Source organism: Pezoporus flaviventris, unplaced genomic scaffold (assembly GCF_033815535.1).
Source record: "Pezoporus flaviventris isolate CSIRO_AGI_PZ_B2104156 unplaced genomic scaffold, CSIRO_AGI_Pfla_v1 ptg000030l, whole genome shotgun sequence".
Taxonomy (NCBI): Eukaryota; Metazoa; Chordata; class Aves; order Psittaciformes; family Psittacidae; genus Pezoporus; species Pezoporus flaviventris.
In genome coordinates, this window is record NW_026892578.1 from 1,105,073 (window position 1) to 1,130,861 (window position 25,789).

The window sequence follows — 25,789 nt, forward strand, 5'->3', positions numbered from 1 at the left end:
AGCCTTTACTGAGGTATCCATACTAAGGAAAAATAAGATTTCATGGTATGAGTATTACTATTGAATTAAAAAGGAATAAGTGGTGGAAAAAATTAACAGAAGCATAACATCATACTTTCTAGTTGCATAATACACATTTTACCTTCTTGTCAAATAATACAGAAGGCCTTTATGTTTGATCCTGCATTAGAAAGGCAAAGCAAATCCGCAAGGTATTACTAATTTCCAGTTGTATGTACAACTAGGTATAGAAAGAGTATAAGTACATTTTCTTTCCTGTGACATGCAAAATGCTGCACACAGACTAGAATTATTTATTTACAGACCTCCCATAGCTATAAAAACTTCCCTCAGTTCCCCAGACCTGTTCCCTCAGTTTACTTTATCATTACTCAATTGAACAACTGAAAACAGTTCAAAAATGCAGCCAGACTTCCAGACACTGAAAACGCACACCTGCTGAAAGGAAAAAAGCTGCAGGCATGTGGTCCCTCGTGGATTTTCATAGGCTCTTCACCTGGCATTAGCTGAGTACGAGGACTTGAATATCAGTGGCATATGGTACCTCACCTGTTTCCAGAACTTAGAATTGGATGACTGTGGGTGTGCAGTGTGTGGCTCTTTCCATTTGACTGTACCTTGCTGCTTAATAATAAACCTAAGAGACTCCTGAAGCTTCTCGTAAGTCCCAATTGTCTCCATTTCCAGCAGGATCACTTTTGTATCATTTAGAATGAGGGCATTGTATAAAGCAAGGTGTTGATCATAAGTATGTTCTTTACAATTAATCAGCTGCTGTGTTAGAAGAATGATCAGACATCTGCTCTTCTGTATCCTCTTCTCAATTGCACTGGCTGTATCTAGCAATGTACAAGAAAATGATAAGACCCTGAAATTCCTTTTACAAGCTCTTTTGTGTTTAGGCACTTCATTTTTGTTACTTTTTAATGACAAATAACTTCTCACTTCAATCTAGTACAGGGCATTCATTAGAAGAAGAGTTTAAGAAGCAAAAATACAAACAAAACAACAGAAAGTAGGTCATGTCAGTGAACAGAAGCTGAACTTCCTGTTACTCTAACACCCTTGTACAGGTTGAAAAAGCCTGAGTGATAACAGCAAGTTTAATTCCTCAACTTAGTTTGTGGTTTTCTCCTCTTCCATGTCTTGTAACCTACTCACAGTTTGGCTGTGGCTTTGCCCAGATAACAGTTATGCCATTACACTACCCAAAGAGCAGGTGTGTGTGTAAAAGAGTCACTCGGGGTCACATTTCCTGTGTGACCCAAGAAGATGATAAACAATCTGTGCCCCTGCCCTGTAGCTTGGTTTTCCTAGACCACTGGCAAGCACAGAGTGCCACTGTGTCACCCTGCCTGAAAGAGCAAGCGGACAGCTGCTGAGATGAGCAGCAAGCTCAGGAACATAAAGGGACCTTCTATACCCTTAAAAGGGACTAGAACCACAATTTACTCAGGCTTGACAAGTCATTCATTCAGTGTGTTACTTGGTTTGAAATCTTACCTTCTCCGGGATATACATCTCTCCCATAAATGCACAGTTTATATCCACATTTATTTTCTAGAATATCAGGCATGATTTGGTAAACAAAATACTCCACAAAATTAGCTTCATTGGTATGGTTTTGGGGGTAGATAACATATGCATCATATATCTTCCCATCTGTAATGCAAAACAAGAAAAAAGCCTACTGTGTTAGCATGAATTAGAGCTGTCTATTGCAAAAGCTGGAAGAAAAGTAAAAATCTCAATATTCGAAACAGATCTAGGTAGAAGTTCCTGCTAATCTGAATGATGTATATCATCAGGTGCATGTTTGGAAATGAGAGACAGTGCACATTTGGTGTTTTCCTTCATTAGTTGTTATGTCCTGCTTGTTTGTAACTTTGGACAACCTGACCTTTGCATTAAGGCTGTATCCCAGAGTATACAGAGTAAAAATTTGATTGATTGATGTGAATTAGCATGAAATAAAGATGAAACTCAGCATGTGTTATTTCTGAGTTACAATAGGCTGTTGACAGCCTTTGTCTTTCAGGACAAGACAAAGGACACTTAAATTCTTCCACCTTGAAATTGTTCTTCATTCCCACAACATATCATACTTCTGAGCGAACAGCTCCATTACTCAGGAGGTAGTCTTACAGTCAGAATCAAGTGCAAAGTCAAATATTTCTTCCACTCATTTCTTGATTTCTCAAACCATGTGTTTCCTCTTTAAAGAGATCCCGATCCCCTATGGATATCTACAATCCAAACATCTATGGTATGAGTCAGCTTCAGAGTTAAAAAATGTAAATATAGGTGTCTGCATGAAAACTAGGTGTCAAAATTCCCGCTGTAATGCATGGAAAGTCCATTGTAGTTACTGAATTCTAGAGTGATTCAGATTACTCTCATGTAAATGCCAGGGGTCCAGCTGAGCTGCCTAAACATAGACATCTAGTGCCATTTGGGACTTCCTATGGTACCTGCCTGATCTCCAGACCCTACTCCAGAAGTCTGCAACTTCTGAGTTTTGTGTCCAGTGTTTTGGCAATCCCAAATGACTCCAGATGCCCATGTTTAGACCAGTGACACATGGTCCCAGTGCCTGGTTAACTCTGTTGGATTTATTGTTGAGGAGCTAGATTTGGTCACCTAAAAACTTTACCATAGAGTGTCATTAGGCACTGCTTGCCCTTCAGCTGCCAGTGCAGAGGGGTTTGGGTCTCTCAAGTCCTACAGGAGTTCCAACAGCACTAGCTGCTTACAGTTAAACAGCTGAACCCAGACCCAGGTCTCTGGGTTTCATGCCTATGATGGGAACTTGGATGGGATGTATGCCTCCCAAAAGTGTCTTCCATAATATTGGTACCTTTCACTTTGGTTTATAAAAGCTGTATTGCACTAACACAGGCCTGTGAACGCTTTTGCCAGCAGGCTGGTTCCTTTGCTTTAGAGAACACATAACAAGTTAATAGCACTGTAAATCAGATTTTCACTGCCATTCAATGTTTCATGGCATGTTTCGTGTTTGTTCAAAAATTGTAAAACCAAGACTGTATTTGTCCTTTATGTACATCATTACAGAACCCAGGAAACCAGGGAAAGTAAAGCCCTACAAGGATTAGATATGCCCCCTGTTATCTAAATGATTACAGACGGCTTGAGGAACCAAAGGATCAGACTTAGGTATCATATGAGTTAGTAAGCAACTATTAAATCCATTTCCATATGATTTGCCTTTTTCCTCTTTTTAAACTTTCTTGCTCAATTCTTGCTTACCGTCCTTGATTGAGTAGGGCTGAAATATCTCCCGATACAGTAGGACGATATCAACTCGGAAGGACTGATAAAGTATCACGGAGACTGCTATTGCAACCAGCAGAACTAGAGATCCTATGATCAAGAGGACACTAGGAAGGCCCACTGCAAAGAAGAGGAATCTTGTTAAGATAAGTAGAGAACTTAACCCGTGGGCTGGAGCCTCAGCCTCTCATATTCTTACTTCTGTTGCAGCTTTATGGAGCTTACAAGAGAGACAACATAGTTTTGTACTTTCCCAGCTGACATAGCCAACACAGAGACACCTAAACTAGAAGAATATTAAGCAGTATATAATTCTTTCTTGTGTTGAATCCAAATCTACCTATGTTAAATATCACAACTGAAAATGATGTTAAGTACTTTGTAAGGCTGTAAAACTTAATAACACAACCAGCAACAATGTTCAAACTTTTCATAAGGCATCTAAGCCTACACATGATGATTCTAAGTGTCCATGAAAGAACAAGTGGAGGCTTCTGACATAGATGCACGAACAGGGTAATGAGAAACTTATGCAAATAATGAAACCTGCAAGATAAGAATAAAGTACACAAAACAAGCAGGAAAACAGAACATATCCTGGTCACAAAAATAAACTGTATTGGAGGCAGATGACATTCTCCCCTGCTTTCTCCTTTGAAGAGGGTCAAGGAGCATAAAATAGCAATGACGACTAAGGAAATTTGGGAAAGAAAGGAGCCACCCACCTTAGTTTCAGCTTCCCTCATGGAAGAGCTCTTGAATTAGACCACTTGTACCTCAGAAATGAATACTTGTCAAGGATAGATTCACAGCAGATATAAGGAAGAAATTTTTTATAGTGGGGGTGATGAAACACCAGAACAGATTGCTCAGAGAGGTGGTAGACGTGCCATCCCAGGAAACATTTAAGGTCAGGCTGGAAGGGGCTTTGAACAACCTGGTATAGTTGAAGATGTCCTTGTTCACTGCGGAGGCTGTTGGACCTAGATGACCTTTAGAAGTCCCTTCCAACTCAAACCTTTCTGTGATTCTATGATTCTGTAAGGGTGGCAGTCATCAGCTCTGCACTATCATATGCACACAGCTGGTCTAGGACATGAGTGTGATTATCACTTTTCTGGGATACAGCTGTATTTCTATCACTACCCAGACAGCTGTATCTCTGTGACAGCCCATTTTTCCCCTTGTTCTGTGATTCACAGAGCCAAAGTCAATCTAGATATGTGCATCCCCCAGATGGTATCTAGTTCTGCTGTAGTAAGAGTCAATGGGAGGTAGAAGCAAAGTCCTTTTGTACTCCCTCTAAAATAGAAAGACAGAAGCTTAATCCACAGGCTGTTACAGCCAAAAAAGCTGAAGAAGATACTTTTGGCCTATGTCCTGGATGTATTGAATCCACCCAAGATTCAGTATTGAAAACTATGAATTGCAGATGGCCAAGTTTGAAATTAAAATATCAAAGGCTTTATACTGCAATTACACACACAAAAAAAAAGATTCATTATTCACTTGGAGGGAAGATTAATGGCAATTGTTTCATATCAGAAATCTGCTCCTAAGTAAATGAAAGATACATAGATCCACTCTACTTGGTGTAATGTGTAGACTCAGAGCAGTTCCATGTACATTTTTTGTCTGACAACTCAATCCATTTGCAGTCAACCCTCTTTACCTAATTATTCCTGCTCAGCATGACAGCTCCTCATCCTATAGTTGCAATATCATAGCTGCTTTGGGGACTTTTCTGTGATTAAGATCAGTGGGATTATTTGAATTAAAAATATAGCCCCAGAGCATTGGACTGTGTGACGAACTTCTACCACCATAGCAATGCATATGAAAACACCCAGATTGTGCACACGTATTCATAAAGGGCCCACCTGTCTTTTGATTTTACTATGCTATAGCAAGTATAATTGTTAGATGCAGTGCCCTGGCTTGGGATATCACTAGAAGCATGTATCGCTTCAGTGTTGCAATGAGATTTGAGGTATGCTGCAAATTCAGATTTCCATTAGCTGAGGAAAGAAATATTCCTTTGAATGCTGACCACATATAAATTCAAACACAAGAACTTTAGCAATACAAACATGGAGGTCATCTCTGACATCCTCAGTGTAAAGACTCTTCACAGCATCTCAAACCATGAAGGGTGATTGTATGTACTGGTAGCAACAAAACAACTCAACCCATGAAGGGTGATTATATGTACTGGTAACAACACTGCCAAGACTTACGCATTCAGAGCAGGGATCAGACATTCAGGGCTTTGCCTCCCTCTGCATGCAAAACACATAAAACAGGTGGCTGCAGCAGCAGGCTATTCATCAGCACTTAAGGAGGTGCATCTTACAGCAGGCTGAAGAGCCAGTCTTAATTTGCTCTACAGAAGAAGCAATAAGACAGACTGGAAAATGTTGCAGACTGTATGCAGGCAGTAAGTATGCTTTGTGGTGGTCTGAGCCACCACAAAGGAGCAATTTCAGAGCTTTCACTTGGACTTGTCCCTAAGTAAATGAAATAAAGTAAAATATTTAGCAGTGAAGAGTCTCTTATATTGACATTTACAAGTCTCTTGGCTTCTCCAGATGTTGAATAAGGCAATGTATTGAGTAATACTTGCAGAAACAACCTAAAAATACTAGTGCCTGATAAATCCCACTGAAAAAGTATATGAAAGAGTTTACATTTTCCCTTTCCTCTGGTAGGATGCAAGATAAATTTTACATTATTTTCACACTTTTCTTGTTTCTTTCTTTTCCATTTAAAGGGAAAAAAAAAGAAACATCAGGCATGTGATGAAGTATAGGACCAGAACTAGATCTGGGGAAACCCCCTTCCAATAAGATTGAAGTGGGCAAGAAATCAACCAGTTTCTTTCACAGTGAAGCTAGGCCATTTTGTAGTTTTAACGGTGTCACATGATGCCCATGAAGGAACTTTGTCCTTGTGGAGCCCTTCAAATCTTATTATTTGATCTGTTTTCCTCGCCAATAAACACACACAGATACAAAAGCAGGAAACCACTTCCATTTTCTGGTGAGGTTGACCTAAGCATCAGAGATTGACCCTATTTCTTATTGCTTCATTTGCTGGCAGTGTGCTTGCATGACATTACAAATACTGTTGGGTATTTGTATTGAGTAAGCATCTATAAAACTACTTGAGAAGAAACAGGTTCCAATAACAACTTCTGCAATTATGAACCTAAAACTGTTTACATGTTTTTGCAATGATTAGACCAAGGCTGGAAAAGAAGTGATAAATTTCCTGTGCTTATACAGCTTGTAAAGCGTCAGACAAGAACCACATAGGGGTCTTCCTGGAAGAAAAGTAAGGCTGACTCAGCCTCTTATTTCTCTGGAATAAATCAGCTATCTTCAGCACAATGAGGGCAAGGGTCAGAAGCCACTTTTGGTACCTTGAACAAGGCTGAACAGATCTTGTTGTTCCTTTTGACTTTGTTGTGTCATTTAGGGGCAGACAGTTCATGAGCAGACTGTCTTCTAATGCTATTTATTTATATTCAAGAGCACTGGGAATACAGAACTACCACCTCGCAAGAAACAATATTGGACAGGCCAGAGAAAACAGGTCAGAAAGTGACATTTGAAGGATTTCCTGACAAACTTCAGAAGAACAGCAGTTTTTTGCAACTTCTCTGGCTTCTAAGGTGGATACACTTCCAGACAGTAAGGGCAGAGATTTGGATCAGGAATTGCTGTCCACATCCATCTGCCAAAGATGAGTCAAAAGGTTAGGTTTGGCATTAAATGTCTTTGAGGAACAACAGTGCTGGTGTTCTGCTCTGAATGACTGAAATTTATGGCATTCTCAAGAGAACAATGTCCACACCAGAAAGACTGGCGGTCCTCTGGGCATTTTACACTTCCCTGTGAATGAGAACTGAGGAATGTTCAGGGAGAAATAAAATGAGGCTTGTGGGTGAGACACATGAAAAGCTGTCTCCAGTTATTTAACCAGTCTTGAATCAAGGTGAAGAGCTAAATGCCAGTGGTAGCTTATATATTAATAAAAAAAAAGGAAGGAAGGTATTCAGACAGCCCACATATTCCCCAGACTGCTTAAAGAGGATGCTGAATGGATGTTTCTCTTCTGACCCAGCTCTGCTAAAAGAAGGAGTTAATACTTCCAGTGTTTCTCCAATAACTTGTCATTGCCTCTCTCTCAGGAGCTAACAGCTTCCCTCCTTCTGCCAGCAGGTCTACTTTAGTAAGCTTTGATGCCCCATGGTTATCGATGAGCTGACCTGGCATGAACAGTGTGGCCAATTAGTTTTCTTGGCCTTGAGAGGTGGCATCTTCCAGCATGAGAGGCACCAAGCAGCTGTGGGGGACAACTGGGAGCAGCCTGGCAGGCAGAATCGCTGTTTCTTGCCAGGTGTCCAGCAAGACTACCTGCATCTTCGTTATGAAAGGTGGAAGGGAATTAAAAGTTGTCTCAAATTCCCCAGCCTTATGGTGACCAGAGGCATACCACACAATATGCAGATGATCTCAGAGCGTAGAAGAGTGCATGTCTTGCGGCACTGAGGAAATGTGAAATCTGGGATGATCACTGTCTCTGGAATGAGAAAGTGTGATACAGGACTGAAAGATCTGAAGGAAATGAGACGGCCTATATTTTCTGTAAAGAGGTATTATGAGACATGAAGAAGGCGTTTATAAACAACTGTTGGTGAAGGAGTCAGAAGACAGCAAAGAGCAAGAAGCAACCTCTGAATGTAGCAGCAGCAGCTGAGAGACACAAGGATATTAGCACCTCATAATGGAGGCAAAAAGCATAGCTGCAGAGACCATCAAAATTCATAGCCAAATCCTCATTAAATTCTTCTCTTAAAGAAAGAATTTGCCTGATTTCTCTGTGTCTGAAAGTCACAGTGTGCATAGCCTGGATACCACCAAATCACGCCAAAAGGAGCTGACTGCATTGCATTACACCTGATAACTGAGGTACTAATCTCATGTTGCTCATTTCTAAAGAGCTGATCCCCTTCTCTTGGAGGATTTTCTTTTTTTTTTACTATTTAAAAAGTAAAAAGGTGCATGGGGCAGACACTTCTTTCACAATACAGTACTTTTCTTCACACACACGTGCACAAGTGGACATAGCACAACTGGAAAATACACTTTTTTTTCCCTGCAAAATGCCAAGCAGCTTTGCTGATAACATCCATTCCTGGAAGTATTAATGGAGTATTTTTGTTTCCCATGGAGAAAAAACCAAACAGCTCTCACCACTCTTGACTGCAAAAGAAACTCCTCCTTTTCTCATCAGTTCTCTCTGGCATTTTTTTTCTTCTTATGTGGATTAAAATTATCAAAGGAATTGTTAGGGTTAATTATAATTATATTGTTAACAGTGAAATAGGACTTAAAGTATTTGATTGTGACTCAGAAAAATAGATTTAATTCCTGGTTCCCACAGAAAATTTCCATGTGATGAGCCAAATAATTCAGCAGCTTTCTGGCTTCTAAAGACGGAGACTATTGCTGTAAGACTGAATAGTTACTCATGCAGAGCAGCTCTAATCCAATTACTTACAGCATCTCTGCTTCCTCCTTTGCTGCTAAACACTGTTTATCTAGTTCATTAAATGCTCAATGCCCCCAGAATGGACTAATTTGAGTAGTAAGTTTCACAACACCTATTAATCTCTTATTTCCGATCATAGGTATGTGCTAGGAATATACAAATAATGATAATGTAACCCATACTGAATGCCTGAAAATAAAATCAGAATACAGAGCAGGAACCTGTGTAAAAAGAACATTAACAGGTTAGTAGCTAGCAGACCCAATTTGTGCTGTGGGAAACACTAAGAAACAATCACTTTAAAAAAAATATAAATAAAAATTAAAACAAACCAACACATTTTTCCCATTAAAAACAAACAAACAGAACACAAAAAAGACAGAGAGTACACATTTTTATTACACATTTACAAGATGAGAGACACAAGCAAACCCTACAGCATTTTTATTATAATCAGAGACAAGCTGTCACTGTTTCAGAATAAATATTACTTAGCTGTGCAAGGAGTCAGTGAAGAAAACTAAAGCAGAGCACAACCATTTCTGGATGCAGCATTGCTTTCACCAACAGCACTGAGGAGCAGAAGCAGGCATCTTAACAACAGCAACGAGAAGGGGACAGATATCCACACAAAACAGGCAGCAGTGAAGGGAAGGGCACAGCCATGAGCTTTCATGAACATTTACTGAAGACCTATGGACAAAAAACAAAATAATATTTGTCTATAGCAGAAAACAGTTTCAACAAATCATAGAATAGTTTGGGTTGGAAAGGACCTTGAGATCATCAAGTTCCAATTCACCTGCCAAGGGCAGGGACACCTCACACTAAGCCATGCCACCCAAGGCTCTGTCCAACCTGGCCTTGAACACTGCCAGGGATGGAGCATTCACAACTTCCCTGGGCAACCAATTCCAGTGCCTCACCACCCTTACAGTAAAGAACTTCCTCCTTATACCCAATCTAAACTTTCCCTGTGTAAGTTTTAACCCATTTAGCCCAGGGTACAGTTGGCTTTCTGGGCTGCGAGCGCACACTGAAGCCAGCTCGTTTTAAGTTTCTTGGTGGCCAACACCCCCAAGTCCTTCTCTGCAGGGCTGCTCTGAATCTCTTCTCTGCCCAACCTGTAGCTGTGCCTGGGATTGCTCCAACCCAGGCGTAGGACCTTGCACTTGTCATGGTTAAACTTCATGAGGTTGGTACCAGCCCACCTCACAAGTGTGTCGAGGTCCCTCTGGATGGCATTCCTTCCCTCCAGGGTATCAACCGAACCACACAGCTTGGTGTCATCAGCAAACTTGCTGAGGGCGCACTCAATCCCACTGTCCATGTCAGCGACGAAGATGTTGAACAAGACCGGTCCCAACACCGATCCCTCAGGGACACCACTCGTTACTGGTCTCCAGCCGGACATTGAGCCATTGACCACATCTCTTTGCATGGGGCCATCCAGCCAGTTCTTTATCCACCGAGTGGGCCATCCATCAAATTGATGTCTCTCCAATTTAGAGACAAGGATGTCATGTGGGACAGTGTTGAACGCTTTGCACAAGTCCAGGTAGATGACGTCAGCTGCTCTACCCCTGTCCATCACTTGATGAATACAGAAAATACGCTCATTTTTTCACCTAGTTTATAATATGAGGTCAATAAAGGATTTGTATTGCCTGAATTAGAGTGAGCAAGAACTGTTAGTCAGTTTCCTTCTCTATCATTGCAAGTATGCTCCCACACTCAGATACCTCAGTGCAGAGCTGATGTGCTTCCAACTTCCTTAGTGATGCTACATTTGCACTCCGTAATATCCAACCAAAACATTTCCTGCCACATTCCTCAGTGGGGAATTGGTGCTATCCTGCTTGGTAATACCCTCCCATTCCTTCTTTCCTTCTGATTTAGGCAAGGAAACATGTTTATGCTTTGAACCCATGATCCTTTAGGAAGTTATGAACAGTCAAAAGTAGTGCACGACATGAAACTGTGCACACCCTGTGATAACAATACACTTGATTTTATTCTTCCCACCGTTCTCTTATAGAAAACTAATCACTGTTAAAGGCCTTGGTGCTTCTTTTCAAGATTCTTGGTGGTTCAGAATATCCAAAGGGTTAAGAAAGAAAACCACTGAGTGAAGTTTAGTGTGCTTTCACCCACACAATAGCATTTTCTGTCATAAGAATGCGGTATTCAGTGTTGCTGTCAACAGTGCTTAGTTCTCTGGCTATCCCTAGTAAAACAAAACAAAACAAAACAAAACAAGAACCAAACAAAACCAGCAAAATCCTGTAGGAGCTAAAGACTATCCCAGTCCACACCATTTACTGCCCTGGAATGTCCTTCTTTGGCAGGAATTACTAGAACCATGAATTTAAAAACAAAACCAGGAGAAAGCCTTCGAAGTTACTTACACCTCTGTGTGGCACACAATGAACAGTGGTGTTCAGAGGGTGAGAGGATAAAGCCAGACCTCACAGAAGTTAATTACATAACTTACTATTCACTCAAAAAATAAGGCACCACAGTGGATGTGGCATAGGAGGGAAGGCAAGCAAACTGGCAAACTGACAGCTGAGACTCTTGTTTTTAGTTGCTGTTTTCTGCTACAGTTCCACACTAGAAACAACAGTTTGATTCTCAAAAGATGAATCTCTGCTCCTCACAATGTATCATAACACTGATGACCAAAAGACATGTCAGTTCTCCACCCAACTATCTGTAGGGGCTCCTCCAGAGCCCAAGTGTTTTGTAGACCAGACTCCAGTGTGCTTGACATCTAAGTGCTCTTGCCTGCCTTCAAGGCAAGGGGAATTTGTCACTGAGCAGAAATATACTAAAACCAGGATATTTTTCTCACAGGCTGATACACTCATGCTCTGCATATTTAAAGTCTTGCTGACACCATCTGAGTAATGTCCCTGACCCCCCAATGCTCCCCACCAGCAGAATTTACTCCAAGGACTTCTGTGACCTATCAAAGCCATGAGAATTTTGCCACTGTCATGAGTATGTAGGAGGAAGCAGGCTGGGTTTTCTTCTTATTAACAGAAACTCTTTTGCTAACTGAAACAAATAAATAAATTCACTAACATTTAAAACAGAGTGCAAAGTGTAAGAAAAAAAAACAAAAGAATCTTACCTTCATATTGTGCTTTGAGTCGCAACGTCACTGTGGCTCTAATGTTGTGCATTTCATTCAGCGCTACACATGTGAAATTTGCCTGCAGATCCTCCTTTTTTACTTCAGTAATATGCAAAGTGGCCTCTTTGTAATATACTTGCTCATGTCCTTCAAAACTAATAGAAAGAAAAAGAACTGGTACCGTTAGGCACAGTTTGCATAGAATCATAGAAGAAAGATTGTTCTGTGTTACATGTACTTACGAATGAGTTTTTTCATGGAATCTTGAAACATGTAAGTCTTTCACTGGGATGTTAGCCACATCCCATGTGACAACAGCCATTGGCTGTTTCTTAATTCCCAGGCAGGCCCGACATTTCAGAGAAAAAGCAACACCTGACCAAGATGCAGAGAGATGTATAAATTCCTTGAAAAACAAGTGCAATTTTCCTCATAGCATCTTTTTCTACAAATCTTCATATCACCTGTAAGTTTTGTCTTAACAATTTTGACTATTTTTTGAATGATTGCTGACAAAATGATGCATAAAAGAGACTCAGAAAGAAATGGTGAAATGAGGTTTTTAGCAAATTATCTAGGACAATACCAAGGATTTCAAAAGGAATTTTTTATATTTGTTATGATGAAGACAACTTAGAGTTGTGACATTTAACCCATGTGATCAACTGTTGAGGAACATAGATAGTAAATGCTGGTTTTCACACAAATGTACATGGAAACAACATAATTAAATTTAAGTATATATCATATTACATAAGTCATGTGTGCAGTTTTATCTTGGATTTTAGTCAAGCTGGATGAAAGTAAAGTAAACCAGTTCAAGCAAAGCTAAAACAGGAAATTACTTATTAAGTATTTGTCATTAGGAAATATTTATTCCAAAGTAAGAGTCACTGTTGCACTGGAAGAAGGTATAATTAAAAGACTTCAAATTATTTCCATGTAAATCTGCATCTAAGCAGGGCTTAGATAACATTTAAAATCTTACAACTTACATCCTGAATTGGTTTTAGGCAACATGGAGAAACACCTTCAGTTTTGGAAAGAGGAGAACATAGAAGCAGTACAGCAAATGGCTTTTCAATGTAAAGAGAATTTCCTCCATGCAAACAGAGACAGATTACTTATTGGCCCAGAGGGATGGGCAAAGCCCATAGAGCACTAGAGACTGAGCATCTTATTAGAGAAAGCTGGTCCTGGAGCACAGATCATCAAATTCTGAGTGACAAGCAACTGGAAAGGGGAAAAAAGAAGAGGAATACAATTCAACATGGCAAGTCTCTGAGCCATGGTACATGGCAGCTCTGACAGGGCCCCAGGCCCCTGCAGTGCTGTTACCAGAGAAGTCTTGCTGTAAAACAGAAACAGTGAAGTAGTAATCGCTATCCCATCTCTCAGTGCCCCTTGCTCACCTCACCTGCCCTGGGAGACAGGCATCCTGGGATACCTGTTCATGTTTCAGATGAGCTCAGTCACTTTCTGGAGTGGTCCATCTTTCTCTGTCAACTATACAAAAACCCCAGACAGCTCTCATTCCTACCATAAGCACCTTGTTCTGATGCTGCAAGTTATGCAGGATGAACCTGAATCACTGAGAACATCTACAGTCCTAAACAAAAAGGTGTCAAAGAGCAAGCTCTGCATCATGGGCCCTCCAACCAGAGAAACCAGAACACTTCTTTGAAGTGGATGGAAGCTCTCACTCCTTCAGCTGGGATGTAATAATTGGCCGTGTGAGTAATCCTAGTCTATCCCAGTGAGGGTAGAGTGGTTTATTTAAATCCCCTAAATTGCTGCTTAATGCCTAAATAACCCATCAGTTGTATCTGACTTCACATCACTGTGCCTGGGGTGAATTAAATCTGGTAAATGTTATGGAAAATCTCCACCATTAATTGCTCTTGAAAATCCCCATGGTTTTAGGCAATCACCAAATGTTAATTTAAAAACAATTTAAAGTCTGTACTTACCAAGCTCCACTTCTATTACATCTTTGTCCTTTGGAAATAAAATTCTAGGAGATAGAGGGGAGTGTTTTTCTTAGAAATTAAGGAGGGAAAGAAAGCACATATTAGTTGTGAAAATTTATTTTGTAAGATAATTATCATAACTTGTATAGTTAATGTTTTAAGATCCCAAAGCAAAATTGCAAACTAACACTACAAACAGCATTTCACATGTCTGTTGGGATCACCTGGTTTTATTCCTCTGACCAAATACTTCAAAGGAGTCTGTATGTGTTAATAGTTTAAGTATTTTCTCCCAATTTATTTGATTTTTGTCTTTGTACATAAAGAGCAAGGAAAAGTTTCAGTTTCTCAAGCACTGCTTTGGCTGCTGAGTGGGAAAAAAAATGCAGTTATGGGCTTGTGTTTTCTCAGTTGCTTATTTCATTTTTTAAAAGAGATAAAGATTCCTTCCAACAGTTGAGAAATTACTCATATCCATGATATGAAACAGTTAAAATGCACTTTTATTCAGTATCTGAACTGGAGACCCTATAGCCCACAGATGCTCACCCATGTTCCCCTGTCTTCCCCAACCCTGTAGCTTGACAGCTGAGCACATCTTGTTCCCAGGTCTCTCCCTGCTGTCTGTACACCACTGCTGCATTCAGCTGCTTTCCATTACATTGGGCATCCCTTATCATTACCTTCTAAAAGGATACTGCTTTTTCTTTGACATATTTATTTTTCTGTTCCAAGTAATAATTGTTATGGACAGGTCCAAACTACATCCACATGCTTAACTCAAAACAGGCATTCAGTTCTTTCACATTTTTTTCCTTGATGCGGTTTTCTTCTTCTCTTGTGCTTTATACTGTCTTATGTATCCCACTCCAAACATATTGCTTGTTATCCTTTCTCTCATTAAGCTTTTCCATCTCAAGGCACCTATGTGACACCCATAACCGTATTTCCCTCAAAAAATATGCAAGAACTCATTTAACCCTCTGCTTCCCAGGCTGTAAGAAAAGCAATTATCTTCACACATCCTAACTGTTTCTAATTGTCATTAGCTGGATCTGGTAAGAAAAGAAGTCAGGAGAAAGTCAGTAACTTCCTAGCTAGCTGCCAGCATTCGGAGGCAGAAAGTCCTCCGGGTCAGAGTGGATCTGCAAAGCAGCAGGAATTTACATCATAAGCCAATATTATCAAAACATAACAGCTCCACTCATCAGATACTAATTTTAAGGTCTGATAAAAACTCAACGAAGGTATTACTAAGTAATTTGAATTTAACAAAAGCTGGAAGAGACACAACAAACTCAGCTCAGATTTCACGTTATGTTGCAATTATTTCTTTCTGCAGTTATTTCAAAAGAAAGACAGATTAACTTTAAAACAAAGTAATCTGCCTGGATGTAACAGAGGCTTTTGTAAACTTGGATGACTTTATGCCAAATAAAACCCAGAAATTTTCATTATAACCTAGACACAACAATATTGATGACAAGTTAGAGACATTTTGGTGAAAGTACATCCAAAGAAAAATTGGGTGTTAGGCAGGGAAGTCTCATGTAGACCAACAGGGTATTACAGGTTAGAGAGGAAGGAAAGGCATGACACCTCCTAAACTACTGTACTAGGTCTCAGCTCAAATCTGTCTTCTGTCCAGCCCAGAATAATCAACACGAACTCCTCTACTGAGATCTGGGCACAGCAGGAAGAACTGGAATCAAGGTCCCTACATTCCAAATCTGCATTCTGTTCACAGGCTGTGTACCTACCCACAGAAAAAAGGTACGATGTCAATCTACAAATAAACATTATCCATTAAAAGAAAGGAAACAAACAAAGCAAGCAACCCAAACTCAAAGCCCATCCCCAACCCTCCCCAAAACATTTTTCTACTGATCTGATTAAAGAACTGAAGGCACATTAAAGTTTTGCGAGTTGATGCAGTCTGGAACTGCTGATTGCTGTGTTATCTTCCCCTGAGCACAAAGCCTCCCTGAGGAGACTGCATTCTAGAGGCACCCCAAAGACTACACACTTAGCCGTGCTGGCTGCATTCAAAATAACAGTGACACAGTCATCACTGAGCTCCGCTCATTTTCTGTCTCTATATATATCTTGCTCATTTTGTCTCATTCAAGATAAACCTAAAACATTTTTTAGCCTCACTATCAAATAAATACTAGATAATCAAGATGGACCAGAAGTATTGAGTTGTAGGCCATCAACACAGTGGTCCAGTGATCACCAGATGATCCTAACTAGCTACAAATTCTTCTCCCTTTGAACAAATAGAAAGCAGAGCTTTGTGGCATCCCTTCATTCAGAAATGAGTTCTACCAGCCAGGTCTTCCAACCGCAGTATGTAACCAGAATCATCAGAGACTTTTAGCAAAAGGCTGAATGTGACCAGGTCTGAATTTACCCCCATCTTGCTCCACTTGGATCTCCATTCACAAAATTCACCTAAAAAAGTTGATCTGAAGTTTCTATGAGAAGATGAAACAACAGAAACTTTTTCTCTTTAACGTACAAAAAAAGCTTCTTTTGCTTTAAGTAGACCTCAGTCTTTTTTATCTTAGCAAGCTACAAAATGACTGCCTTACCGCCACTTATGAAAATCCTCGTTGCTGATACATTAAACACATTTCCTTTATGAGTGTAGCTAAATTGACAAGTATAATAACCATCATCCTCCTTTCTTGGGTCCTTAATATAAATGTATTTTTCTCCCTTGAAGTATCTCTGACCATGAAGAGGTTTACAGTCCTGGAAAATAAATATTTCTGTATTTGGCTGCAAATACAGTAACCTGATCTTCAGCTGGCACTGTCAGGGTTTTATTTACCTTATACCACTGGATGATAGTAGCACTTTTATAATTGTCAATTGTAGGACAAACAATTTTTCCTCTTCCAGTGTCATTTGGATAACGAATCCGACTTGGGAAACATATTTCTTGCTTGTATGGATGCACCTGCACATTCATGTTGAATGACCTTGTGCGATTATTTGAACTTTAAAAGTGGAATAAAGTTATGTCAATGATAGCATTTTTATAAGGAATATATTAAATGTTTGTAACAAATGTAAATCTTGTTTTATAAACATATGGATAATGACTGTAGTTCAGTCACATATTGATTTTAATGACCTGTGATAAAAATAGCAATTACAGGATGAAAAGCCACATGAACTGCTGTGTACCATAAAAAAATTGCATCATTTTCATGATAATAATGTACTGCTAAAAAAAGTATGTTTCTTTCTAGTCTTATGCCTTTCACTTTTCAAAGTTGTACTTACAAATGTATAACACAAGTGTAGTTTCCAGAATCCTCTCTAGAAGTTGGCAGAAACCAAAGAAATCGTTCTAAGGAAAATATTCTTGATCCTTCTTCTTCAGCAGGAATCATTTTGTTTGTATCCGTGTGATACCAGGTGACTTTCACAGATGAACTCCATCGAGGACATTTTATAACTAAAGCCTCACCTTCCATTGCATCAACTGCAAATGAACAAAAAATAAATATCTCAGAAGAACTAAACCCTAGCCCCACTGAGCAGAGAGGAACTTGGCATTCTTGGACCAGCAGGCCAGTCATGTCACTCTACCTTCTTTGGGCTTTCAGAGGTGATATATAGCAAACATTCCCACTAGATGATATTTCAAGAAAAAATTTATTTATCTTGAGTTATGGGGTAATTTGTTTGCATTTGTTTGTTTAGTAATTAATGTGTGGGACTCAAACAAGCAAACAAGGAAATAAAATCCTGGATTCAAACCAGACATACACTAAACATGAGGTTTTAACTGAAAAATGGTTATTTCTTGAAATGAACTTTGTACGCAAATCTTTCCTTGAAATCCAGGAATATAAACACAAAGGAAAATACTGTCGTTAATGCTTTACTATGAAGTTAGCTTTCCCTACTTCAATGTGATAAATATTTATACAACAGAGAAGAGCTCTTGTCCTGCCTTTTTAATACAAAAAAAAAGAAATAAATAAGCTTCTTTTTTAGTTTTCATGAAAGAAAAACGCAGGAGGAGGAAGCCCGTAAATAAAATCATTAAAAAAAAAAAAAAACAACAAACAGAAAACACACAAAATCCAGAAGAGTTTCTCTCTGAAGTTCACAAAAATATGAAAACATTGAAACTAATGTAACAGACTGAAAGGAAGTATCTGATGGGAAGGTGAAAAGATGCCAGAAGGGAATAAGAGAAAAATAAGAAGCTTAGGAAAACAAACCACACATGCTCACACATAAGGAAAAAGAAGAACTAGTTGCAAGATATTTTATTTACTTTTTTTAACTGAGTATATTCCTACTTTTGAATTCTGTAATTGGTCCAGAGAAACTTGAATCAAGCAATTTTGACAAATATCGAAATCCCTGGGTACCTGAATAACTGAAAGTTATATTGCATTTTGGAGAAAAGGAAATATATAAGCAAGGATGAAGACTGGACAAAGATGGAGGTTGACAGAGGGACTACAGTAGAGAGAGGAGTGTGGTAACCAAATACCTAACCAAAATTAATAATATCTGTCAAAAATAACACTTTGTGGGAGTATTGCCACTGCCTGGCTTTAGACATATAGGCAGACAAATTAGGTAGTGAGTCTTTCTACATGGTGAGCACTTGGCTTCTGCTCTGGTTCTTCCTAAAGAAGTGGTCCATCCCCACTGACATTACATGTCATCTCGCTTATTAATTCAGTCACCTAAATTAGCCACATCAGGTATGAGGACCCCTATTGTAACAACATTCCCACCTGTGAGCCTTGCAAAGACAGTAGGATGTATCAAGGGTGTCAGGGAAGGAAGCATTGCACAAATAAAGGAGGAACACATTGGAAATACAGCTTTCTTCAGGTTAAAATAAAGGAGGAGAGGGAACACATAGAAAATAAGAGACCTCATCCAAAATCAATCACATCAGGGAAAATTATCTTGGCAAATTCTTCAGCAGAATTTGGCCACTTAAGAAATCTAATTAATTTGAAATTTAGGATTCATATTGTAAACTTGAGAATTCAGGGAAATATTTAGAGATCATATCTTATAATATTTTTCAGACAAATAAGCAGCTCAGCTGAAGATCAGAACTATGTGAGCGCAATGTAACACTGTCACTAGTCAGCACTACTCAGCATTATATAGATGAGTCAGAAAGAGCTTACTGGTTTGAATATCCCCCATGTTCAGGGAAATGTTATAGTTACATTGTACTTGTGGATTAACAGCCCAAAACCCAGGACATTGAAAAGCATTTTTAACAAGCAAAACACCGTTACATCGCTGGTTCAGCAGGGTGCATACGCATATATGTAACTTAAGTTCAGAGCAATTTAAGCATGCTTTTGGAGATTTTGCCAAGCTGGGACCTGGAACACCGGCTGCTCTCAAATCCATTCCAAAAGGCATCTTTGCAGAGATGCCAAAGAGCAGAAGTAGAACCCAGACTTAATGTCAAAGAAATGGACAGCACTTGGCAGATTGTAGTATAAAGAGAAAATGCATAAAGCCAACTTTCATTTGTGATTTGTGGCTTGAGGTGAGCTAGTTAACTTCTTAAAAAAAAAAAAAACAAAACCAAAAAACAAACAAACAAACAAAAAAACATAAAAATTTGGGAATGGCCTACACATTTATTCAGAATAAACCTCATCAGAAAGTATTTTTTAAATGTGACTTACATGTTTCAGATGTCAGGGAAACCGAGACGAAGGTAGACAGGAAGATCAAATGTACATACACCATCATGTTTCTAAACCAAAAAGAAAAACATTGATATCTCAGAATATGCTCTGACTGCGTCAGTTATGCTATTGCCATGGCACTGATGTACATCTACTAACAGATAATGGTATTGTGCAGTGATAAAGTGCATCATGTGATGAATCTATACAGAGTGAGTGTGTAGCAGGGGTTTTGCAGCTTTGAGATAATGCTCTTCTTTCTATCATCAATGTATTGGCTGATGTTGCATTCAAACTACTGTTATGACTTAGTTTAATGAGGGTGGAGGGATGACTCTGCCATAGTGGGCCTCTGGTAAAAGATTCTTTTTGCTTAGTTGCTTTTTTTTTTTAAGGAAGCTAATTGTATGTTGGCATTCTCTTCATAGTCAAGTGCAGAAAAATTATACCATGATTTACAAAGTGTTAATTTCTGGATTTGAAAATACATAACCTGGTTTTGAATTAAGCTTACATCCAATCAACTGCCTGGGGCACAACACCTTTTTGGCTATCTATGGAAGTGAAGGTATCTTCAGTGACAGCTTCTCTAGGTAAGCATTCATCAGTATGAACAAAACCAGGGGAGTGCCATCAGCAATGCTAACCTGAAGGGGAACTCAAAAAATGGAGTGGGAAGGTAGGTAACAGGACATATACTGCACTCATATAGCAGCAGTAGAGAAGGTCTCATGGCTCATTGATGCTTTCATTTGTGTCTAACTGATATTAGCCTGATGTAATTCACACCTTGCAGTGTAGCTCAGGCACTCACCAGCAAACTCCTTTATTAAAGAAACTGGCTATTTGTGTATGGACATTAAATTGATGCAATCTAGGAATATTTCATGAGATGGCAGACATACAATCCAGCTATACTGTGGAGCTGTAAGCATTCCACTTACCATTAAATAAACCCTTTGCTTGAATTCTGTCCTTTACCTCACATCACAGAGTGGTGGGTTCTAATATCATGGAGGAGAAAGAAGTTGTCTCATAGTACTACAGTTGGAAGATAAATTTTCAAGAGAAATCAAGTAGAAATTCATTATAATTTATCTTGCAGACAGCGAACATGAGGAGGAGTGAAAAATACACAAGAAACGTACAGGCAAGGTAAGTACTGTCGTCACACTTGCTGCAAAGCATTTGTATTGCAGTGCCTAAGATTTCCAGGCTAAGCAAACTTTGAAAGACCTTATCAAGACCTACATTTTTGTGAAGTCTGAAATTCAGAACAAACTCAATTTTGAGCTTTCAGAAATGCTATTGGGTTTGTACCGATACAGAAAGTTTCTTCTTTTAGAAGGTTTAATAATATCCATAAGCTTATTCCTAAACTCTTAAAAATAATAACAAAACAGTGCTGGAAGAGAAAAACATGAGAATTTCAATGTAGGTATTTATGTATATATAACACCATTCCAGCATTAATGTCACAGCAAGGCTGATGCCTTTTATGAGAAGTGAATGACCAGTCAGGAGGCTGCAGAAACAATGTGCATGAGGTGCTGCTTGCTTTCATTAGAGCTGGGGAAAAGCGCCACGTACAAGAAATTGCAGCCTATTGACTTCTTTTATTTTAAGGAAATCTTAGGCCAGTTTAAGAGATTTTGGCAGGTACTTTTCACCTAAACAAATATCGGGAGTTTTGCTCTGGACGACATGAACAAGCTGGTCCAAAAGAGGGTTCAGGGGATGACAGGGACAGGATAAGCCCCCTGCGAAGAAAGATATAGAGCAAAACAGCACACAACAAAATTCACAGCATCAAGGCAGCAAATCAGTTGTCTTTGTTCATTCTTTAGAGCGGAAGGCTTGCTCCTAGAGCTTATTTCTGACCCTACCAGGGAGCAACTAGATTGGCAGGTAAGAATGCAGAACTGAGTTTCACATATCCCCATTATTTGAGGCCTGGATCCAGTTCAGGAACTAAACAGATCTGTATTTGCCAGCAATTCTATTGACTTAATTCATCATCTAAAGTCTACTTTAATCACAGTTGAAAAATTATACGGGGGTTCATGGCTCTATGTTCTCCTGAGAAAGAAAAGGGAAGTGCAAATGCCTTGCACACATTTGGAAACCAGTTTGCTATTCAGCTGATGTGAGCAACATTTGGTAGATACATGGTGTCCTGGTCTCTTGAACAGCTCATCAAAAGCAAGTGATGAAAGTTTCTCTGGCACATGGTACTGAGCACCTCACTTCCACTATTCATGAGATATCTACCTGTTCTGTTTCTGTCTCTCTGGGTGAAATCTAAACACTTCCATCTAGCTCTAATCTTTCTGGGAACTGATTTTCCTTGGCATGGTTTCACTGTGCCTCATTATCATATAGATCTCCTCTAAACCACCACCACTTCATTCTCTGCAATAATTTCCCCTCTACTCAACTATGTGTCACTACCTTTTGCTGTCCCTAGTCTTATTGGTTCAAATCACCTTTGGTTAGCCTATGCTCCTTTTGGTTTTTTCACTGAAATTACCTTTTTCACTTGCAGCTCGCAAGAGCCATTATTGATCATGCGAAATAATCTGCCACCTCCATATTTTTGTGACTTTGCTAATCAGCATTGGTTTACACAGAGGAAAACTTTTCTTCCTAAAAGGTCCCTCTGATCAGCCAGATGGCCAGTTTTGCAAGCTGACTTTCAACTATTTGGTACCCAAATACTTTTGAAAAGGCTCACTTGTTCCAGAGAAGGACTGACTGGGTTTAAACCACGACACATGTCTGGGACTGCAGCAGGGTATAGACCAAACTACAGGATGTAGCAAGGGAAGGCGAATTCTTTCAAAAGATATTTATGCGGGCTACCAGCACACTGTGCTATTAGATGCTGACTGCCTACAGTGTCCAAAACACACGTATGTGTATTTACATAAGCAAGCATGATATGCAAAACGTTAACTGCAGCAGGGCTACTTCATATAACTGAGATTATATACATCTAGTCGACTGAGGCTCCACAGTGAAGTCTCCAAACAGCCCCTAAGAATCAGATAAGTGAAGAACTCTAAGATGAATAATAAATAAAATTTAATTAGGGTAATTAAATAGACATAAAAATATTCAGAATATTACTGCTCTGCTGGGAGCCTTTTGTCTTCAAGTGGTTAGTTCTCTTTCACAAACTTATTTGCCCCTAACAAGGTATATACCAGCAGTTATACCAACTCTCCTACTATTTTTTAGTACTATTTTGTTTAAGCAAGCAGATGCTTCAACAAGATGATGAAAACGTAAAACAATTGATTTTTAAAGGAAAACAAGTTTCATAGACTAGATTTGGAGACGGTCTGAAATGAGGTCCTTTCTCACTTGGTATTTTATTTGTAGGTGTTTAACAAAAGTTGCAAGGAGCTGTGCTTTCTCCATTTTTGAGATACAGCTTTGTCTAGGAACGGAGACAGCCAATATTTGCCCTCATCAACTCTTCTAAGAAGGGCCAGAATGATCCAGGAGTAAGAAATTTTTATTTGCCTGAGTACTCGCCAGGTTTTGTATTTAGCCTTCTGTTCTCAAGAGACCTTACGCATACTGGGCTACCAGCCTGCACCAAATCAGTGCAAAACAGTTGTCATAAAGGACAAATTCTCCTCATCTAACTTTGATGATGGCTTGATTGATTTTACCCCTGTTTTTAAGTTGCCATGTACTGGCAGCAGTTTGGGTAAACTTTGGGGATTGCATGTATGAATACGTGCAACACACGGGGTCTAATTAAAGAGGAATGTTCCCTGAAAATATAAGAGTTCAGGCAATCAAAAAACAACATGATTCTGTTTGCAATTTCCAAAGCCAGCAGCAAACTGCCAAATTACCTCCATAAAAACTGTGGCAGAGGCTGCAGTTCTAGACAGCAAATAGCAAGAGAAGGACTGGTTCACTAGTGCCTTACAGCTTGTGCCATTACTTTATGCAAAGCAAAATTAAAGCATCCGCTCATCCGCAGTACTTAGCTCAAATAATCAGGGTATTACGATTCACAACACAAAGGCATTAAAACACCTCCCATCCCACAGTCACAAGGAAGAAGTTCCTGCAGCTTTAAACTCTGAGAGACGAAGGCCATAATCTCTGGAAATAGTTATGAGTTTTCTTTATGCTTCTGCAAGTTTATTTGGAACTTATGTTTTAATACACTTGTCTGAAGTAGAACATGCGTAACAGATTTTTGGATCTTCAGTATGCCATAAATTTAGATTGCTACTATCCAGGCGAAAAAAGATGAGACATTTTCCATATATCTCTTTCTTACTATAGCTCAGAATAACTGCATGTTATGAGCTTTCCTCTGTGAGGAAAATTTCGGTATGATGCGGAAAAATCAATAGATCCAAATACATAGATTGGAATACCTACATGAGTATGTCAAAACCTAGCCCCTAAAGATCCAATATCTAAGGAAGAAGAAAGAACTGGGTACCCCCTATACGGCTTAACTCGTTGCTTTTCCCAAGGCAGCTGTGTCAGTAACGTACTTGCAATTTTCTTTCCAAAATTGTATTTGGCAACAAACTGTTTATAGTACTGCTTATGTAAGTAAGCAAACATTATAAAAGTACTATACCTTGCATATTAACAAAACTTGGAAATGGTATTGCAATTTCTACTCCAAAAAGCTTAACAGACTTAGAATTCATTCATTCACCTCCTAAAAGTTGTTTTCATTATCAAACCTGAAAACCCATTCTGACTGAAAATGGGCTATCAAAATAGCAACAGTAACACTGAACGTATTCCAGAAGTAGCATTCACAGTTGTTAACACCTACACTAGTTACAGCTGTAAGTGTAAAATTTAGGAATAACAATGTTAAAGTATGGAAAGGATAGAATTAATATACACATTATTTTTACAAAGTATTTTGAAACAAGAAAGTACATAAATATACTAAACCCTGAAAAATCCATTGCACTGTTCTGCGTATTTGAATAATTAGTAAAAATATCTGCCAGAAAACTGACAGCAAAGCCACTTCTAAATACATTTCATAATAAGGTAAATCTTTATGTCGGCCCCAAAATTATTTGTCTAGCACATAAGCATAGCCACTATTTTAATCTATTTTTTTTTTCTTGAGATAAAGAAGCATTTAAGTGAACTGAAATAAACTTTCTTATAAAACACTTCAGTTATTTATGGTTAAATGGTAATATAAAAATTAGACCTACCATCTGGAAAATAAGAAAGCAGAAAAGTGGCTTGCTCTCTGTGGCTGGGTCCTTTGCACTGATTTCTCTGTTGTAGCTCGTACCAAATATTACTGGGAACTGTTTCTAACTGGCTTGTGCAATTCCTATCTGTAGGAGCAAGATATAAAGCTTCATTTTGAGACACCTCCCACTGAGTAGAGCAGAACATGCAAATTACTGTTGTAAACCTAAGTACCTATCAGAGATGACATCTCATAGTTCCAATTAATCAGTTATCTTTCACTAATAGCATAGGTTTTCCATTTATCACAACTTATTCCACTTTAGCGTGCTTGTAAAGCAATAAGTCTGCTGGCTGGTTACTGGCTTTCTCATATGCCTGGGGAGAACAAAGAAGGGACACTTAGCCGGCAGAGGGTGCTTTGAAACAGATTTTGTCTGAAAACAGTGACAGCTTTGCCTGGTCTAGTTGGGCAGCAGTTCCAGGTGTACAGTTCTAAAAGCCCCTGGAGCAGCAGGAACAGGTTTTAATGAAGGAATCTGCTTCACTGAAGCTTTTAAAAGAAGGCTGCTGAGAAACCAGCTGTCTGCACCAGCAGGTAAATTAATTCTCTGAGGGAAAGAAGGCTGGAGGGGCAGAGCAGTTCCACAGAAAATAAAGAACAGCTCTGGGAGAGCAAGGAGTGGACATAACCCAGCGTACAGTGACCCACAAGAGCAGGCATTCAGGAGACCATATGGGCCACTGCGTGCCAGAAAGACATTTTTAGGGAGCACTGTTCAAGACTGCCATGCAGCCTTCTAAGCATCAGCACTAAACCTGGACCCATCAGATCAAAGGTCTCACCTTGTGCAGCAGCCAGTTTAAGCAGGCAATTTCAGTACCAAATCAGCCGAATTCCAGAGGAC

General features: G+C 39.2%; 1 protein-coding gene across 2 annotated transcripts; it reads right to left on the reverse strand.

Annotated features, from left to right (window-relative positions):
* Positions 1 to 115: 115 nt before the first annotated feature.
* IL1RL1 (interleukin 1 receptor like 1) lies at positions 116 to 25,274 on the reverse strand. Of its 2 annotated transcripts, XM_061459631.1 has the most exons (13): positions 25,116 to 25,274; positions 24,899 to 25,027; positions 20,621 to 20,717; positions 19,674 to 19,744; positions 17,272 to 17,473; positions 16,814 to 16,982; positions 16,572 to 16,734; positions 13,978 to 14,046; positions 12,250 to 12,382; positions 12,005 to 12,162; positions 3,289 to 3,432; positions 1,525 to 1,683; positions 116 to 860 (listed from the first exon to the last, which is right to left on the reverse strand). In XM_061459631.1, exons 4-13 carry the CDS (start codon positions 19,738 to 19,740, stop codon positions 514 to 516), a joined length of 1,611 nt encoding a protein of 536 aa, XP_061315615.1. In that variant the 5' UTR covers positions 19,741 to 19,744; positions 20,621 to 20,717; positions 24,899 to 25,027; positions 25,116 to 25,274; the 3' UTR covers positions 116 to 513. The 2 variants fall into 2 exon arrangements, with proteins under 2 accessions (XP_061315615.1, XP_061315616.1); XM_061459632.1 differs by lacking the exons at positions 116 to 860; positions 1,525 to 1,683; positions 3,289 to 3,432 and adding an exon at positions 9,246 to 9,561 and having other exon boundaries at positions 25,116 to 25,263.
* Between the last annotated feature and the right edge of the window lie 515 nt (positions 25,275 to 25,789).